Below are 20,251 nucleotides of genomic sequence, written 5' to 3'. Positions count from 1 at the left end.
CAATGTTGAAGGATGAATGAACAGAAGCTGTTTCTGGCCATTTGGGCATATATTGTCGAGACTGTAAATGTGTATCATGTTTTGACAATACAGCCATGCTTAGCTGCTCCTTTGACAAGATGAATAGAATAGTAAAAAGAAGCAGCAGAAATATCTAAACTGAATGGCACATGTGTGAGCATGGTGTCCCTTATGCTAACAAAAAAAGAGATGTGATATGCGGGTGTTTGTGTTTAGAAGAAAAAAACAGTCATGATTGTGCGGCGACCACATGTATGTGATTACCCGCCGTGGTTGCTTAGTGGCATTGGCGTTGCACTGCTAAGCGCGAGGTCGTGGGATCATATCCTGGCAGTGGCTGCAGCATTTCGACGGGGGCGAAATGCAAAAATGCCCGTGTGCTGTGCATTAGGTGCACATTATACAGATTTAGTTTAGCATATGCAACTATAGCGTACACTATACGCTATAGCATAGCATACACTAAGCAGCGCACATTTTTTACAGTTTTAGTTGGTCTGCGAGATCTTCAGATCTCAGACACCATATGCCGTCATTGCGGCTATCTCCTGACTGTAGCAATAGGTGGCGCTGACATCTCGAATGTTGAGCTGAGCATGGTGGCAACTGCCATCGCCCCGTTTCAAAGGGGACGTTCCTACCTTCCTTCCATCCATCCATCCATCCATCCATCCATTTCTTTTGTTAGGCTTCGACTGGTTCAAAACGAGAAGCGATCTCAAGAACACCACAAGGTTATCCATAATACTCTGTTGTCGAGCGGCCTGAGACTAAGCGAAAGCCGTTTACACAGTCATTTGCTACGAACAAAGTGCATTTGACAAAAGCAATGCCAAATTCAATTCGAAGCGGACAGCTGGGACCGCCGCCATGTTTCACGCAAACTCAGCAAACCACGCAAGGACGCTAATACTAAATCTGAGAAATAGCGTGCATACGCTATACGCTATGGGTCGTTTGGCATTCTATTTTATAGCGTATGCAATGGTATAGCGTACGTGAAACTAAAGCTGTCTAATGAATAACCCCAGGTGATCGAAATTAATTTGGAGTCCCCCACTAGAGCATGCCTCATAATCAAATCGCGGTTATGGCACGTAAAAACCCATAATATAAGTTTTTAATTTTCCCATGTATGTGATTATTGTGTCTCTTCCGTTCTTTATTTTTGTATCTTCTATTTATGGCATATATTCTGTGCATTTCCAGAAATAAAAGTAGTTGAAAGTAAGCACCCATGTGTGTTGCCACGTCCTTCATTTGTTTGGGCTGCTAAATCTTCACAATGAATTTTTTTTTACATTTCTCACACGGCACATATGTTAAAGCCATACATAGAGTCACACAGCATGAGAAAGCACAATGCAAAATGCATGAAGAAAGCAAAACAGATGCCAACCAATGTGAATAAATTTCAGCCACAACATGCAAGCCTTGCTCCCAATGAAATTCACAATGAAGCTGTTTGCGATTCTTCCTGACCAGATGAGATTTCATCACTCGACTTAATGCAAATGAATGTTGGTTTCACTGGTTGGATAATGTGGCTCATAGCCTTGGCTGCACTATACAACAATCTTTTGTATGCATCACTGGAGCTCAATGTTGGAAATGTAAAACACAGGTCACTTCAGATAATGATACTACATCTCCTCAGTCCCCATGTCACCAAACACTTAAACTGTTATTTAAAATATTTTTGCTTACCATTTTTTGCCACAGTGAATTTATCTCCAAAGATAGCAATCATGCAGGAATAATTACACACTTATTTAAATAACCCAGTACATGTGTTCATTCACCTACTGGAACCTTTGTGCACATAAAGAATCTTAGGTAGTAGGTTATTTTTGTACTTTTCCCCCGAATTACTTTAAAACATAAAACATTAATTCAGTTCAAATATGCTCATGTGATTGTATAGTTGATGAGTTACATTTGACTATTAATCACTGAAACAAGATGCGCATGCATTGTTCAGTGTGACTGCTCACCTCCTATGCTGATTCCCCTGAGAGTTGTGTTGAGGTGCCGGAAAGGTTCCAATGGTATGGTTGCCATGGGATTTCCATCCAGAGCCAGGAGTGTCAGGAAAGGGTTGTTTGCAAAGGCATCATCCGGGAGATTCCGAATTCCATTAAACCCCAGGTCAAGAACCTGTAAGCAGATTTGAATATATATTGTACATTTCTTTGCAAAAAAGGCAGAGAGAGACTCAGTTCATGTAGGTACTTGCTCCTTATTATGTATGGGGCTGTTAAGTATGTAATTGTACATGATGTATACATGTATACTAAGTTGAAAGATGGAAGTTTAAAGAATATAGTACAACATGTAGTTGTAGAAAAGGACACACATACAAAATGGAGGTTTGACTAACAGTTCAACCGGGGCCTGGTCTTCGTCAATGTAGGTAATACTATATGTATATACAGCCATGTTTCAAAATGAATTATGCAGAATATGTAAAACTTGCCTGTGGTACATAGCACAATTCTAATCCTTCAACTGAATTGCTCGAAAAAGCAGAAATTTCTTGTACAAGAAACTAAATGCGTAATTGCCCAATCAACAAAATTTGATTAATCACCTTTTTAGCTAATTATTTTGCTGCACATATTGCAATTCACAAATTATAGCCGATGTGAGTTTGCAGAACACACACACACATGCGCACACACCACTCTTGCCCACGTGCACACGCATGCACACACATGACTTCTTCCAACTTCCAACCATTCTTCAGCACTAGTTATTGTGAAACTGCCTCAGCATTTGTGTCAACTCAATTCTAGTGTTTTATACAGTGAGGTACGGTTTCATGAGCATGTACAGTGTGGTCCACTGTTAAAGGAAACTCGGGAATATCAATCCCGTGCGAATTTTCCCCTCTGGCAAGTGTACAATCACACCGCCTTGCAGCATATGACTTCTGGTTGGTGGCGCTGGAACCTTTCTACACACATGGTGCACTGCATGACATAGCTTTAGCATGTACATGCAGCTGCAGCACCAACAAAGTGAGAGCTGCACATTAGAGTGTTCCCTTTAACAGTGGACTGCACTGTACTTATGTCGGAACCCTTTCTAAAAGTCTGTGGGTTGCACAATATTTTGCTGTGGCTCGGTGTACTTGGTCACCTGATCGCCCTCTGCAGTGCGACAGCCCAAAGCTTTGCTGCCACGTTGTCGAACGCCACTGGCACCCAAAGGCAGCCTACAGAGTTGAATGGGAGTACCGTATTTACTCGATTCTAATGCGCCTTCGATTGTAACGCGCACCCGTTTTCCATGACAAAAAAGAAACGCCCTCGATTATAACATGCACCCGTTTGCCGCGACCTAAGAAACATCCTTTACAGTACCACGCACCTCATTCTTTCATACAGGAATACAACTTTCTCTCATTTGGAAAAACAAAGATTTACTCTCAATACACTAAAGTTGCGATAAATAAAAAAAGTCGGATTTTCGCCCGATAGGCAAAGCATTGATTACGATAGCAAATTAGTAGACAGTTAAACGAAAAGTAAGGATGGTTTTATCGGCCATAGAAACTTTTAAACATTCACTTACTAACTAAATTAACAAGCATTGTGTCATGCACGCACAAGCAAGCATGAACACATCTCGCGCAATTACCGCGTAAATTTTTTATCGGAACGCTGGACTGGGGAAGTGTGGTAGCAGGAGCTAGCTAATTTCCTTTGTGCGGCCTCTCGCTTCAACATGCACCAAGCGACGACAACACAGCGTGGTGCGCCTAGATGCATAGGCTCTGTCTTTATCGCAGGTCGTTTTCAAGATAGGGGCCGCACGGCCTGTTCGTAGCAGCCCTCAGAGTAGAAAGCTTCTCCAGTTTGTGGCAGGCCCACACGCAAGTTTCGAAAACTTCGAACGCCTGTGTGCGGGCTAATTTCCGTCCACCTCCACACACATGATCAATTTCCTTTTAATTGCGGCAACGTGATGAACTCGGCATGTCGTTGCAGTTGGCACTTCCATGCTGATAGAGCAAACGCAGAAAACAGAAATACAGACGGTGCACTAACCTAAGCCAAAGGAAGCGTTGCCTAAGTATACATACTACAGCACATGGAGAAAGCTACGGCAGCTAGGCTCAAATCAATGCTGGAAGTGCGTATGAGGTGGCCATTGTGAAATGCCAAAGGCGATGTGGTAATGCAGATTTAGGATCATACTCGATTCTAACGAGCAAGCAATTTTTGGACCCGTCTTATCGGAAAAAAAGTGCACATTAGATTCGAGTAAATACGGTATGTGACTTTCGAATGAGTTACTGCTCCAACACACAGTGCTCCCGAGCTCTTGAATCATGTGAGTGCATTCACTTCAATCTATGTTGTTTTCCTTCCTTCATACTTCAATCCATGGTGTTCTTAGTGCATGTCAGTGTAAGGGTAGCCGAATGTGACATGGGCGAAGCCGCTTTATCTAAAATCTAGCAGCTGTACATTCGTGCATGTGGACGTGTGTGTACACGTACATGTGAATGTTTCAGAACATGCCATTCTCTGTGGTGCCTCCATAGCAGATGACACGATGAGTGTTAGAAAAGCCTGGTATTGGTTTGCCACTGCAATCAGTCACGTCCCTTCAAATCAAAACTGGTTGTTTGACGGGAGATTTCACATGCACTTGTTCAAAGTAACCAAAAGTTTATCCCAACTGTGGAAACATTCTAAGCATTGTATCTTCTTTTTAATAATCACGACCTTTTAGAGCAGTTCTTACGTGCCCGTTCCTGCGTTGAGCGGCGGCGGCGTAGCTGAGCGAAGGATGAAAGAGCAAACACAGAGCACAGTGGGGGATGATAAGTAAAGAGAGCACAAGGAGAAAGTGGAAGAGGCTACAGGGAAAGCACAAGATGGAAAGTGGAAGAGGAGAAGGGTATGGCAAAAGCGTGGAAATAAAAGTGTAGTGCCGCTTTAGGGCGACGATGGCTACAAGATGACGTCAGAGTAGCGCATGTCATCTTTTTACCGATGGCATGCAGCGAGTGCGTCCCATGATATATATGAAAGCAAAGCACTGCATTAGCGGAGGTCTGTTTGCGGCGTCTGCTGTGAATCGCACCCATGCACTGTTTCTCGCGATCTCCCGATTAGCGAGGCAGTCGCGCCAGACTTCGCTCAGTTTGCAACGTGCCACACGAGGCAGATTGTCTGCACCAGCCAATACTATATCGCGAAATGAAAACTCGCATAGAGCTGCACTCAAATTTCGCATTAGGGAGTATCGTAATTGGTAAATTGTTTTAGCCTCTGAAAAGTGTTTTGGCACAGTAGAAAAAGCCAGTTTAATTCTGAGCTAATGGCAATAAATTTCAAAAGTAGCCATTTGGCTACATGTTTGATCTTGCTGCAGAGATGATGATTGAAGTTGAAGTGGAAGGGGCATAGAGATGCAACCACATTGTTTACATCTGTTTAGGTCCATTCTTGAATCATTTGCTTAGTTTGGGAATTATGCCAAATTTAAACAACAAGGCTCAGGAAGACCTGAATGAGCCCACAACCTACCAAACGCTCCTTTGCTTCACACTTTCTGGTTTAAATTCACATTAATGCCGTAATGTTGTGAAGGGACCTGTTGTACGTCGATAAAGATCCCAAAATAGCACGTAAGTTTTAAAAAATATTAATATAATATACTTAGCATTCTTAGGATACTTCATGTACTTTCCTGTAGCTATCTAGCCATCTATCAATATGCCTAATAATTTTCCTGGCAACTTGGATCACTGGTTTGCTATAGATGTTGTTCTTGGTACAAAGTATCGAGCACCAAGAACAACATGTATAGTAAGATGTAAATACCAGCTTTCCCAAGAATAAGTTCTTTTGAGTCGCTGTGTAGTCCATGGTCCAATGGGTAGAGCATTGGACTGCTGTGCTGAGGTAATTGGGTTCGAAACCAACCGTCGGACCAACTTGGGCCACTGGGTATTGGCCGCTCTTTAATGACAAATAAAAAATAGTGTAAAATTTCTCCAGTGCTGGGCAAAATCGAATCTGAGTCATATGTATTGAAACAATCTTGTCTGAATATATAAGCACACACGCACCACACACAGACTTTGTGGCGGTACTGGCGCAGCGTGTCCAACGGGAAGTGTGAGAGAGGAGCCTGGCTGCATAAACACCTTATAAATGACGTGTTTTGGTATTCACAATACAGTCTGTTACTCCATTGCTTCAATGCTAATCACATTAACGTTGACATTCATAATATGGTTCCTGCCAGAATTTTTTGTTGTCTTTGTGTTGAGTTCTTTTTCCCATGTGCCAAGTTTTACATTTACCAGGTTACTTGCCAAGTTACCAAGTTTTCTTTGGCAGAGGGCAGTCTGTAGTTGCATGCGATGTGGAATGGCCAGTGCATTGCGCTCAAAGTTCTGGGCCTATGTCTCGTGTCCCTGGGTTCCTACTACATTGACACGCCTTGAATACTGACCGGATCTAATTCTGCTAAATGCAAAATGTGCGCTATAGTCTGTAATTAAAATTGGTTTATTGGCGACTATCATACAATTTCTCGTGTACACCATTCATATGTATTTTGGCCAGCAAAAAGTACGTTTTCTTGTTTTTTATACTCCCTACGTGTAATCATTGGAGGCAGTCGTTGCTGAAGCACACAGTATTTGTTATTAAAAATGAATGTCTTAGGTCAAGTGCTCAAAAATTTTTTTTGCAGAGATTGATTGCAATTTAAATGACAGTGAAAAGAAGGGGTAGAGAGGTCATTGCTCGACCATCCTGCCTATTTCCACTGCCTTCGTGCTTCCATTGAAATGATAAAGTATGGATCAAGTGTTATTTCATGCACCATTTAACTATGATATGCCAATTTCTCTCATCTGTTTTGCTGTCCAGTGGCATGTTTTCCTTTTGCTTTCTTTGAGCTGGAGCATGCCATCATGTTGCTCTACAAGGAGAAACAAATGTTTCTTTTTTTAATTGGCTGCACTGGTTCTCAGTTGCGTTTGTCTATTTATTCCCCACTTAATGCTGCCATTTCGCTCACTCATGATGTGTTAGGTATCTGTGTTCACTGCCCTTAGGTCTTTGAAAAGTTAGACACCATCACTATGCCGAGGTTACAAGCTCAAACAACTTACCCGAAGTTCAGTGAGCGTGGCAAGTGCCTGGCCAGGAAACTCAACGAGCAGGTTGTTGAGCAGCGAGAGCGAACTGAGTGTATCGTTGATGCCGGCGAATGCATCTGCGTCGATCTTGACGATGCGGTTGCGCTCCAGGTTGAGTGCGGTGAGCGTGTGCATACCGCTAAGGTCCTCGGGTGCCAGGCTTGCAATCTTGTTCTGCGCCAGGTCCAGGAAGGCGAGCGAGGTCAGCTGGGCGGCCGCGCGTGGCACGCGCTCCTGGCCAGTGCCCTTGAGGTTGAGGTTCTTTAGCGAGTCCTGGAGCCCAGCGAATGCGTCGTCCGCGATGTTCAACTCGTTGTCGGCCAACTTGAGCGTGTTGAGTGGCAGGCCGGTGAACGCCCCGTCGGGTACATGCCGGATGGCGTTGCTGGACAAGTCTAGCTGGCGCAGTGATGCCAGGCGCCGCAGGGCCGCCACGGGAACCTCCTCGAGCCGATTGTCGGGCAAGCTGAGGCTGGCCAAGCTGTTTTCGAGGCCCTGCAGCGCACGCTCGGACACTTGACGCAACTGGCAGCGTGCCAGGTGCAGTGACTGGATGTCCAGCTTGGCGAACGCGCCGTCCGGCAGCGCCTCTACCGTGCTGTTGTTGATATGGAGCAGATCGATGGGCACGTTCTGCGCCGATGCATGCAGCGCGTTCATGAGTCGCGCGAAATTCACTGGGCTGCACTGGACAGACAGGCGCTGTGTGCTGCTGTAGGCGCAGATGCAGTCGGCGTGCAGGTCGACTAAGTCCCGCGACCAGGGACACTTGGCCAGCGCGCCAGGTGGTGCGAGTAGCGCAGCCACGGTACTCAGCAGCAGCAGCAGCAGCGGCAGCCTCATGGCCGCTCAACCTCTGGTGCGGGGATGTTTCCGGCCGGCCTGCAAAGAACAGAATGCGTTCACCTCCTTGCTCGTCGCTTTATTCAAAAGCCATTCCTTAGTTCCTTACTCCTGCTCAACCCTGATCACACAGAAAGCGGCCTTGTTGCGCTGTATTAGATTGACTATATGGAGGCTCTACCCACTTGAACCTTCAGTGATGCAGGGGAAAAAGAAAGGAGAGACACTGCTGTCTGAGCGGGCCACCATTCCGCTTTTGCGGCCTGCACATAGCATGGAGTAGCCGCCTAGTACTGCCGGCATTCTCCATCGCATGCTTTGAGGATGGCCTCTGTGAGACAGCATTGTCTCGAGACGTCTGTGACGAGTCATCGCATAGCACACTCGCGTTGGCTCTCCTTTACCCCTGCCCTGCGTCCGTGAAAAAGATGCCGGTTCCGGATTTTCTAGGTGTGCTTCTGCCACCTGGCCCCAGCCGTGTGACAGTGCCTACAGATGAGTGGAACAAAAAAGTCGCAGTTTCGCCCGAAAGGCGAACCATTGATTACGATAGCAAAATAGTGGACAGTCATACGAAGTAAGGATAGTAGTTTTGTAGGCCGTATAAACTTGTAAACATAGGCACACTAACTAAATTAACAAGCATGGTGTCACGCACGCACAAGCAAACATGAACACATCTGACTCGATGATGTGAGGAAACGCGGCAGTAGCAGCGAGCGAAGTGACATTTGTACTGTCTATCGCTTCAACGCAAATTGAGCGCCGAGAACCCACAGCACGCACAAAGCTACAAGCCGCCGACGCACCTAGACTGGCCCCAACGCAGATCGCCCTCAAGATACGGCCGCGCGACTGCGCGCAGCCGCCACATGCGCAGTTGCAGCCGGAGTTGAACGTCGTCCCCCTCTCGCCCCTCCCCCAGTACCTCGCAATGTTGGGTGTCTCACGCACGGCGGAAGACAGCGCGCTTCCTTGCTGCTTTCGTCTCTTTCGCGCGGGCGTGATTGAGCGGCGATCGTCGGCCCCCTCGCAAGCCTTCACTCGCACATACAGCGTAGGGCGCGCGGTGACGGTGTTATTTGCCTGGCACTTTATACGGAACCTCACGGCGACGGCGACGGAAATGCGCTTGGAGTGTTCATATAATTGCTACCGCCATAAAACTGTTGGCCTTTAAGCTAAACAAAGAACTTGTAAATATCAGGTCTGGCAGCACACCTTGTAGCGCCACGTTGACAAAAAGACGTCTCCACTCAAATCGCGTGTAGAAAAGGAGAGAGTGCTCGCAGAATTACAACATGCGGCACCCCACAAGGAGGCTTCCCCACATGTGCGAATCTCGCGTCCGAGAGAGACACTAAGCTCTATGCGAGAGAGAACGGGAGGCTAGCTTGTGCGAACGCGTTCTTCACTTGAGTTGTGCCATTTCGGGGCGGCGTCCTGAACACTGTCGAAAAGCCTGCTTGTGAATCTTGCGTATCATCTACTAAAAAGACGAAGCCTGTTTCCTCTGGTCTTAGTTTTACACAGCACGGTAAAGTTTAAAACGCTTTCATGTATCCATGTAAAGTTCCTGTACCGGCTTCGATGTCGTCCTTGAACGCGCTTTCTTGTTTTCTGCAGGTAGGTCTCTGTGTGCGTATGCGCGCGCGTGTAGTCGGAAGGGTTTGCTTCGCCCCCCTCGCTGTGTCCGGGGCTACTCGGCGCTGTGTGACCGAGCAGGAATGCGTTCTGTGGCTCGCCTTTGTGTCGCCCTGCAGAGTTCATCGTCTCCCGTCGCTGTGTGGCTCTCCCGCGCTGAGGAGGCGGAGCGAGAGTCCGCTGAGGCGTCGTACTCTCCGCGGCGGCGCCTGGTCGCGCACGCTGACTCGTGCGAGCCGCTGGGTGAAAAGCGTGCGCGGCGTTCTTTCCTGTCGTTGCCCAGCTTTGTCGACAGATCCGCGGACGCGGGCTAACGACGCCTACCGGCGGCATCTTAGCAGCGGTACTGAGCAACGCTCTGCCTTTTGTGCCTCTTGCGGCTTTAATGCTCCGCTCCTGCCTCTTTTAAAAGACAAGGAAGTGCCTGACGTGTGCTCATCGTAAACTCGGCTTGCGGCATTCAGTAACCCATGTCTTAACGTTCTCACTTCCTTCTTGATGCTGCAAGAGCTTGTGTTGATACTACTCTGACACGTGTCGGCTGCCTCTGTGCATATACAGAGGAACATTTGTACGCTGTTTTGCCTTTCGGCTTCATGTATGTAAACGTGTGCTGCTTCTTTCCAAGGTAGTGCACTAACCCAGCACTTGCTGCGGTCTGTAAGAATGGCTGCTTGCACAGGCCGCGCGCTACGCATAGAATATGGGAATGACCAAGCTATAAGCCGCTCGCTGCTAAGTTGGTCGGCGGCGTTTTTTATTGGCACTGCTGCCCATTGTCCAAGGGTAATTATATGTGTACCGTACAATTCAAAACGCTGCATCACGTAATGCACTAATAGTTGTCCTAGCAGTTAATGTGGGCAAATTTGTTACTTTCGGTTAAGTTTATGAACCAAGTATACAGATCTTGCTGTATTTGGGACCTTACAAATGCGTTTTATAGTTAAGCCCCATTTGCGAGCCCAATTTTGAATATTTAACGCTTGCGCCTACCTTTCTAACTAACTGCCAGCAACGAAGGCAAAAACAACGCGAACGTTGCGCTGTTGCCTAGTATGGAGCGTGCAGCAAACCTGCCCCACCCAATTTCCTTCATTTTATTCTCGTTCATTGTATGCTTTGATGCCTCTCTCTCCCTCTATCTCTTTCTCTAGAGTGTATCCTTGATCCGCCCTTGGCGTCAGGGCTACCACCTTGCACTTGTGCACATTTGTTCGTTCCTTCGCGGGCCCGCGGATGAATTCACGCAGGTCGATAAATCCACGGACTCGGCACGACGTAGCACTGTAGTAGCACCTGAATGTCGCAGTCTCGCACTGACTCACTCGCAAGCCACTCGACTAGCATCCGGCGTAAAGAGAAGTACTGCCGTCACGGAGTGGTGCGGCTGCTTTCGCGACATCATCTGGAGTTGCCGCGATTGATTGATGGATCGCGACTAGCCGGTTCTCCGGCTGCGGGGCAGCCGGTTTGAAAGCGCCTAGGCTGCTTGCGACAGCGCACTGCTGCCCGGGCTCGTGGTGCCGTCGTCGGTCACATTCGAGTTTTGTTGTCGGCATCTGTCAGGCTGAGCTGCGCCTGGCGCGCTCTTCACGTATGTCTTGTGAAAGCTTTTGCTTGAAGTGTGGCTCGTTCTGTGCCCTGAGCCAGAAATACATCTTCAGGGCCCAGGGGTGTTGCTTGGCCCCCTGAACGAGACCTCGTTGTTCGTGTCTTTCAAGCATACACTGTGAAAGGAGAGGCAGAAAAAAAAAAAAGCTAGCTTTTATATTAATCAATGCTCCGGTGGGAGCGTATGCATATGTTCCCCGAAACGTGCCAAACGGAGCTGCAGCATGCGGTCGGCATTCCAATCAAGTTATGTGCCCCGAGAAAAACCGCGCGTGCGGCGTAGTCGCTTTCTGTGTCCTCGCTTGCCGAGTTGGCTCCCAGCGTCCCTTCACGGTCAGCTTACTGGGATACGCTATATTCTGGTGCCTCTAAAGACGATTACAAATGCCAGTGCTAAGCGATGTCGGTCTGGCATAACCCGACGACTGGACGCGACAACTTCCATGGGAGCCCGCTTCCCGCGAACACTGCTACCTCTCGCATGCCACCATTAAGTTTAGTTTAACACAACCTAGGAACGGAAGTGGAACGCAGCTACACGTGTGGCTGTTATGCAACCGCGTTACCATGTCGGGCTTCCAGCGCTTGGCGTGCGGCAGTACGCTCTACTAAAGCCCCTCTATTCTGTGGCCTCAGCGGCGAGGCCTGTCCCGCCATGTTCCACTTTGCTTTCCCGCGTCCCCGGGCGACGCCTGTGATTTCTGGCCAGAATCGAGTGCAGTGGGTGTGGTCTCCTAGAGTCGTCGTAGCCTGCGTAATATCACTGTTTGTATGGAGCCGTAACGAGACGTCCTGGCTGAACCCCATTGAACAAGTGCAGTGTTGTCTGTCCTTTAGTCATACTGACACCCTTTCGTGAGTTATTGTTTTTGCCTTTGCTGTCCATATTGTTACAAGCATCCACCGTGACGAAGAAGACGATCACAGGGACGTTGCGCGTGTTCAGCCATCTTGGCTACCTCTGCAAATTGACTATATATATATATATATATATATATATATATATATATATATATATATATATATATATATATAGTACCTTGCTTTTCATCTATTTGAATTATGATCGACCTGTCAAGTGTTCCCCAAGTTTTCCAAGAAGCCATCGACTACCACCTTTGGCGGCGGCGGTGCTGTTATGCATATATAGCGGTCCCTCAGAGCGGGGGGGATGCCCCACTAGCGACACGCAGCTGTTACGGTTGATGTTCACGCCTCATCATTCACTTCGCTTCAAGACAGCAACGTCGCCCTCCTGACCGTCATGAAGTGGCCACTTATCGATGACGGGGATCATCGTCGAGAACTCCCGGGAAAAAGCGTCAACGGCAGGTGGTTGCCTCCTATTGTGACACGTTGGAGACAGGTGCACCACGTAACCGAGCAGCACGTGGAAGACATGAGCACCACGAGCAGCACGTTGAAGACCAGTGAGAGGCGATAGAGGTGGTGATTGTGAACGATTCGGCGTTTGTGATTGGCCAGTGGATTCCCCCAACGAGGGAGAGAGAGAAGAAAAGGGCATAAAAAGTGGATTCGGACGGCTGTGAAAAAGAGGACCGCTCGAGACTCGGATAGAGTCACAACCATGTATCAATGAAGTGAATACATTCTTTTCAACTTTTTTTTTTCCGTCGTGGTGCCCGCCTTCGTCGTCGTTTCCCGATTCTTGCGGTGAAGACACATCTCACCCGGTCGAGATTGTGTCAACGCCCCGTCACAATATTATACGCACGTCTTTAACAAGTGCGCGCTTGGTGTACCATGTGTGTTGTTTAAGGTCTATCTGGACTTGGTCACTGTGGATAGTTTGTGAGCAAACGAAAAAATGGTTTCAGTTGTAGGGTTCGTTTCTTTTTGATTCCTTATGTGGCTCGTTGCGCGATTCTGGCTCGGCTTTAGGAAGAAATTTAGCATCGCTCTTCGGTTCCACGATCGGCGTTTCTTCAGACATGACAGGATTTGTTTCCCGTTCTAACTTGGAGCCAGCACCAGCAAGTCGCATTTTCTAAGCGTCAGAACGGTGTGGTTCGATCGGCCCGCCTGCGCACGAACGTGTAAACGCGGCCTCGTTCGAAGCGCCGTGTTCGTCGCCGCCGAACGACAGTAGCGGGGTGCTGCGGGCCTTTCTCCACGTCGCGGCCGGCGTCTCGTCATCGGATTTTGGTCGCCTCCCGAGCCCCCATTATTCGATGTATTCGCGCGTGCACGGCCATGCTGCTGTGCAGCGAATGCAGGGCAGCGCGCGCGGCTCGGACGCCAACCGCGCACGTGGGCGCCGCCAACTGGTTTGGGAGCGGCGCTCTAGTGGCCCTGTGCACTCGACCGCGGGGAGGTCACACACCGGATGCCGCCTCCTTCCGAGGCTAAACTCCGAGGCGCCCGTCGTGTAGCTGGCAGGCTGACGCCGTGCTGCGTGCAGGTGCTGAATCTCGGAAGAGGTGTGCACGAAATGCAGCCTCTCGCTATCCTTTCTATATGTGAGGGTATATAAGCAACGAGCCGTGGGCGTTGACGACCCTTGGGAGGCGCAGACGGGAGTGATCCGCGGATCCAGAAGAAAATCGGGAATCAAGTCTGACACATCAACTTGAGGAGGTACCGCTTCTTCCTCTTAGCGGAATTCATTTAAATGTGCAGATCTGCAGGTATACACACGTGAGGGAGGCGCTGCGCAGCGCGTGTCTTGTGTGTCGCTGACAGTTTCTTTCTTTTTTTTTTTTCGTCCGACAAGTTAGGGGCGACGATGTCACGCGTGACCGAGGAACGCCTGCTACACGGCGGCATTTCCGTGGGGTTGAGCGAGCGGGGAAGCTGGTGTGTTTTCCTCACAGTGGGCGCGGCGGTTGCATCAGCGGTGCATTTTGAGTCTTTGGGGCACACGCTTCGCAGCATCGCTGTTGCCGCGGCGTCTGCGGGCGTGATGAGCGGAGCGCATCTCCACACGCATTCGTCATCCGACGGTTGGCGTGGCTGCGGCGCGGTTTTTCCCGAGGTCTCGCAGACGGGATAGAGTGCTTCTTTAAATATAATAACAAGAAAAGAAAAGCGTAACGCAAGAGCGTCTCACCCGCCTTTGCCCGCGAGAGTGCGACGCATACACCGCATGCGCTGCTGTCGCACAAGCACCATCGATGTCGTGTACCTGTTCTGCATTGGCTGCAGTTCAGCAATGAGACTCGCACATTTTGCGCGCAGTTGTAGCATTAGCGGACAGCGCAGACAAGCGCTGATTTGACGATCAGTCTTGTATGCTTTACATTTTCGGTGTTTTTTTTTTTCCTTTTCCCTCAGCCATTCGTTCTTGAAAGGCGGTGATGCGACTTTCCTAAGTCTACCTGTCAGTAATCTGCAGAAAAATGAGAAATGCGCCATTTTAAAAATTACTCACATGTTTGAACGGGTACAGCTAGATCGGGAGGCTAATTGCCCTAAGTCGATTAACAGAAATGATAGGAAGTACGATGTGTAATAGACCCATTTCATAATTGTAAAATTAGCGTTCCTGAAAGGTAATTTGGCCAACTAATGGTGGCGTAGCCATTTTTCCAAATAGCGTGTAGAATCACAGTTGATTTGTATTATGAAATGGAAAATGTAGACTTGGCTCATCTGATGGAACCATGCATGCGCAAGAGACAAGCCCCAGCATGCGCATCTAGCACTTCGTCTTCATTTGAACTGTATGTGACCGATGTGGTCATTGAGTGAACGTGCAGTGCGTAGAAGCGCACTAGCTAAATAGGGAAATGTTCTATTAACACACTGCTATGGCACCGCAAACATCTAGTGGGTAGTATAAATACAATACACTGACGTGCGTTGTTTCTTCTTTCGGAGGGAACAAAACGAACACTAAATAAAAAAAATAGCAATTCTGTTTTGTTTTTTCGGACATTCATGTACAGATTTTCCGCGGAGGCTGGCGAAAAGGCTAATAAATGCCTGACAAAGCGCCAGCTAACCATAAGCACAAACAATCAGTGAGAATAAAAAAAAAGTGAACAGTAAAAAAACGGCAATTCATAGTTTAAAAAAGTTAAAAAAGTAGTGGAAACCACATATAACTGCAAGGATACACAATACATGTAGCGTATGATGACTTCAAGAGCAACTATGCAGTCACTAGACGATATAATAAACAACATTGAAAACATGACAACAGCAATTCTGTACAACAAAGGTGATTATTTGCCTACATAGTCCGTCCCTACTGACATGATAATAGAGAGGTATGTATAGTTTTTTCAGGGCGTGGACAGAAGTGCTTCTTTCGATAATGGACAATGCATTAGGGTGTTTGTGTAAGAAATCCGGTATTAAGTAATCAAGCTTCTGGGTGCCGTAGTTTGTGCGCAGCTTTTCCTTTTTATAAAACGTATGCCGCAAGTCGTGGCAGTGTTCTCTCCGAAGGTATTTATTTACGAAACCAGATGGATCAGATACTCTTTGGTTATATATTAAGGTAGCTATCCTGTTCTTCGATATACCCGCCGTGGTTGCTCAGTGGCTATGGTGTTAGGCTGCTGAGCACGAGGTCGCAGGATCGAACCCCGGCCACGGCGGCCGCATTTCGATGGGGGCGAAATGCGAAAAACACCCGTGTACTTAGATTTAGGTGCACGTTAAGAACCCCAGGTGGTCGAAATTTCCGGAGACCTCCACTACGGCGTGCCTCATAATCAGAAAGTGGTTTTGGCACGTAAAACCCCGTAATTTTTTTGTTCTTCGATACTGCCCTTGATACTAAATAAGTGTTCGGTGTGCATGACGTCTTCATGGCACCGTTACGCATTGCTTCACGTTCATAACATAGACATTAAACCGCTATTGAGTAAACTAAACAAATAAGCGGGACATCTGACGAAAACGTGCCTATTCGCGCTGGATGTCACAAGGAACTTCTTTGTCGCTGCTTGTAGCCATCGCTTCCACACTTGGCAGCTACGAAAACACGCGTTTATTGACTTAAAATCCTAATATTAGTGAAACGTTCTTGCTGTCGAAAAATTAACTAGACGAAAAATTACTAACACGCGTAAAAGCAGTCCATTTAGTGCGACTGTACGTTGCCTTTCTGCTTGCGTTCACAGAGCTTAGCGCCACCGACGAAAAACACTGCTCGACTGTGCGCAAAGGTCACCTGCTCGGCGCCTGGTCGTTGCGTAGGCATTTCTCGGGGGCGAAATGCACGAACGAGTTGGTGTGCTGAGACGCACCTTTATCGTAAGTTACCCTGAGTGGTTGAAATCTATCCGGATCGAGCTTTCCATTGTAGCATCTCTCATTGTCCATAGTCGTGGAGGAGGAAGCACACTACGAGCTACTAATTAAATTCAGCGGGTGCACCACCGTCCCGAAGTGTATTAAGAAAGGCAAGGGTCTATTTTACTTTTTTTTTTTCACTGAAACGAAAAACACATTTCAGCTCTGCTCTTTAAAAAAAGGAATAATAAAAAAAGAACAGTCATCGTTGCATTAGAGAGCGCCGCGTGAGCCGAGTGGTCCGTCGGCCGGACACATCCTTTCGGCGCGCTCTGTTCTTGGGAAATCGGCGGGGCCGCGTGTAATGAGAGCCATCTCGGACGCTGGCCGCCGCGCGGGACCGTCTCCGTACGCGAACAATGGCGGAAGCTGGCGCCTAATTCGTTTGACCCACAGTGTCGATGCCCCGCGGCGAGGGAGCCCGCATGCAGGGAGCTACTCCATTTGGGCCCACGGTGCACGGCCGCGCGCGTGTAGTTTTTGCCTCTCTCGGCGCGGCTTGCGCACTGGAACATGACGAGCTTCGCATTCACGCCCTGCTGGTTTCGAGGAAACGCCGGCACGTAAGAGGCGGCTTGTCTCGATGCCTCCCATCCGCGAACGTAACGCTTGCACTCCACGCCTTTCCTTCTCCGTCTGCCCGTGCGTGTTGCGTAAGAGGTTTTTGATATCTTTGCTGGTCTCCTTCTCCTAAATAACAGCCACGCACGGCGCGCGGTTTAAGTTCAGCACCTGAAATGAATTCGCGTTGCTTAAACCGACGAGACCGCTGCTGCAAGAATGCAAGGATTAAGGCGCGACCGACTGCTGCGGCGACTTCGGCGCGCTGCCCTCGGTGGATGCGCAATCTGTGTCAGCGTGTTCCGTGCATGGCGCCCATGTTTTCACGACTCGTGCTTCGGTGCGTCTCAGTTAGCGAGCGAGTGTTTGGAGTCTGCTCCTCTGCCTTTTAAAGCCCACGTGTGCTACATTCGTGCTTGTCCGAGCGCACACTGACGCGCATATATAGTATATTGCACTCCTTCCTGCGGGAATGTTGCCCCGTTTATTTACAAAATACAGCAGAGCGATATGTCTACACTCACTCTAGGACAATGTCATCTCCAGCGCCACCGTCAGAAGCCTTTCGTGTTATAGTGTATATACAGGATGTCCGAACTAAACTTTAGCCAGAATTTTAAAATATGCAAACCTCACGTAGCTGGACAGAACAAAAGTAATGTTGTTTGCCGCCGCTTGTAGATACCCAGATTATTCTTTTCGTTCCGCCTAATTAGGTAATCAGTCTTAATTTATCAACTTCTCAAATATCATAATTAGATTAAAAGTCTCAATGAGAAAATTGTATAGCGACATGAAAAACTCCCCATACAGCTCAGTACGGGCTACATAAAAGTTTTTCCGAGTGCGAAAGAAGCCACCGAGTACACGCAAAGTGCCTCGAGCGGCCAGTCGCGCGGCAACATTGCGTGTATTCGCGGGCTTGTTTCACGCTCGAAAAACAGTTTTATGTAGCACGCATTGAGCAAACGAAAACTGTATCGGGAGCTTTTCATGTCGCTCTGCAATTTTCTCATTGAGACCTTTAATCTAATTACGACATTTGAGAAGTTGATTAATTAAGACTAACTACCTAATTAGGCGGAATTAAAATAATAATCCGAGTATCTCCAAGCGACGGCAAACAACATTACCTTTATTCTGTCCAGCTACGTGACATTCGCATATTTTTTAGCTCTGGCTTAAGTTAGCTGGGACACCCTGTATACAGCCAAGGCGCATTTTCTGTCTCGATGAAATTCGCCTTTTTTTTCTTTTCTTCTTCTTTTTTTGTCTTCTTGAATGTTCTTTGCCTGCTGCAGGGTACACTGCCGTTAAATCTTTTTGACTGGCTAAACGGATGCATCTTGGCTCCTTCCCTTTGCGGGCGTTTGCGGTTGAACTCGTCATAATTTTAAACACTGACTAGAGTTTTACAAAGCCATTCTCTCAAACGAGTCTGTAAGAACGATAAAGGATAGCGGTGCTGCTGCGTGCGTGCGTGCCGGAGGTGTGTGTGTGGGGGGGGGGGGGGGGGGAGGCCAGGAAGGAGCCCAGCTTTCAACCGCCGTTAACAGTCACTGAGGCACTGAGAAAAAAGTTACTACTACCGCACCATGAACATGCAGTAAGGTTTCTGCCTCCGTAGACACATGCGGAGCTGGTGCTCTATGAACTCTAGTCAGCTGCTGCAAAGGGCACTAGGTGAAATGAAGATGGGGAAGATAGAATTATGGATATACGCCTCTGAAACTGATGGAGGCGCGTCATGCGTCGCGGTGCTTCGTAAGCGTTAAAATCCTGTTCCTCGAAACACTTGGAATGAGGCAAGTTTGTGGCGTTGGTTTGAGGCGTCACAGCTTTGGCCGCTTTCTGTTTGCTACTGAGCAGTAGACGGAGAGTGCGCGTATAGGATCGGGCCTCCTCGGTGGCCTTGTTTTGTTTATATCCGATGCGGCTGCCGCGGATATTGATACCTGCAAGAATGCTGTTAGGAAGAATGACCGAGCTGAACTGCATAGCTATGGACTCGTACGTGAATCGGTCACCGTAAACAAGGAGTGGAAGTAAACAAGGAGTGTAAATTTGCACCGGAGACCACTGCATCCCGTTTGTATTTTTCCGCATAAGTGTGCGCACTGTTAGTTTTATTTTACTTTATTTATTTATTGTGATGGTTAGAATAATGAAGGGAGAGCGCAAGTCTGCCGGCCGCACCACAACTGCCTTGCCAACGACACACACCCGAATGTCAACTGGCATGGGGATGAGGTAAAAAACCAAAAAACCAAAAACGGACAGAATAGGAAAAAGTGGGGGCTGTCAGGTTTTAGGACCGAGCTGCCCGTCGTGACCAGTGTTTCGCCAAAGTTCCTGCCTCACGGTTTATCGTCCGGCGCAGTCGCGGCTGGCGTGCTGGGTTGCAAAGTGCACCCGTCGGTTACACTCTGCAGATTCCGTTTGTGCGCGGGCGAGCGCGCGCTTCTCGGGAGGCAAGCGTTCGAACAATCGCGTCGCCAAACGCCCTTGGCGTGCTCGACGTCGTTCGGCGACGGCACGACGTCTGTCTTGACCTCGGCGTTGTCCTCGACGGGGTTCGGTCGTGCAAACGCCGATCGGCACGCGCGTGCATGTCGTTCTCTGGCGACCCTGATCGGCGTCGTAACTGCGTGGTCCCCTCCCGATCCTTTGGCGTGCCTGCCCCGTTCGGGTTCTGCTACGCGTGCCGGTTCCTGTCCCTCGCACGCGTCGTCCGCGTCGCCTTGCCTCACCGGCTTCCATTGGCAGCAATTGCATGAACCTGAGAATTGCAAGCATGGACCCGACAAACTCGGGACGAGTCGGTTTGCTGGGCCGAAATCCGATTGTCGGGTTCGTTTAAACTTTCGTAGCTCGGGTCAGCGTGACTGCGGAGGGTGAATTAATACCCGGTTGGCGTAATGCATGTGTGAACACGGTCGGTTCGGTATGGGCCTGCCCTGTTCGACTCGACATGCTCGCGCTGAATTCATGTAAAGGAGGCTGCTGAGCCTGGGGTATAGTATAGCTCAACGAAGCATCACGGTACTGTTAACTTTTCGTTCCTATAGTGTGCCGTCTCTTCCGTATTTCACGGATGACCTTCTCGAGCGCCCTCCGGCCTATTTTAATTGG

At 48.5% G+C, this 20,251-nt stretch overlaps 2 protein-coding genes across 4 annotated transcripts in view; one reads left to right on the top strand and one right to left on the bottom strand.

The window, feature by feature from the left end:
- The window catches only part of Rab3GAP1 (RAB3 GTPase activating protein subunit 1), a 330,004-nt gene that overhangs the window by 96,925 nt on the left and 212,828 nt on the right, over positions 1 to 20,251 (top strand). The window lies entirely within an intron of this gene.
- The window catches only part of haf (leucine-rich repeat and fibronectin type-III domain-containing protein hattifattener), a 48,048-nt gene that overhangs the window by 4,398 nt on the left and 23,399 nt on the right, over positions 1 to 20,251 (bottom strand). The window contains exons 2-3 of the mRNA XM_050190866.3: positions 7,166 to 8,074; positions 2,016 to 2,178 (exon numbers count right to left, since the gene is read on the bottom strand). Of these exons, the coding sequence (XP_050046823.1) occupies positions 2,016 to 2,178; positions 7,166 to 8,035 (1,033 nt within the window). The 5' untranslated portion in view covers positions 8,036 to 8,074. The remainder of the gene's footprint in view (positions 1 to 2,015; positions 2,179 to 7,165; positions 8,075 to 20,251) is intronic.

This window comes from Dermacentor andersoni, chromosome 1, assembly GCF_023375885.2.
Source record: "Dermacentor andersoni chromosome 1, qqDerAnde1_hic_scaffold, whole genome shotgun sequence".
NCBI lineage: Eukaryota > Metazoa > Arthropoda > Arachnida > Ixodida > Ixodidae > Dermacentor > Dermacentor andersoni.
Note: the sequence above shows the minus strand (reverse complement) of the source record. Positions and strands in the feature narration are given on the sequence as shown.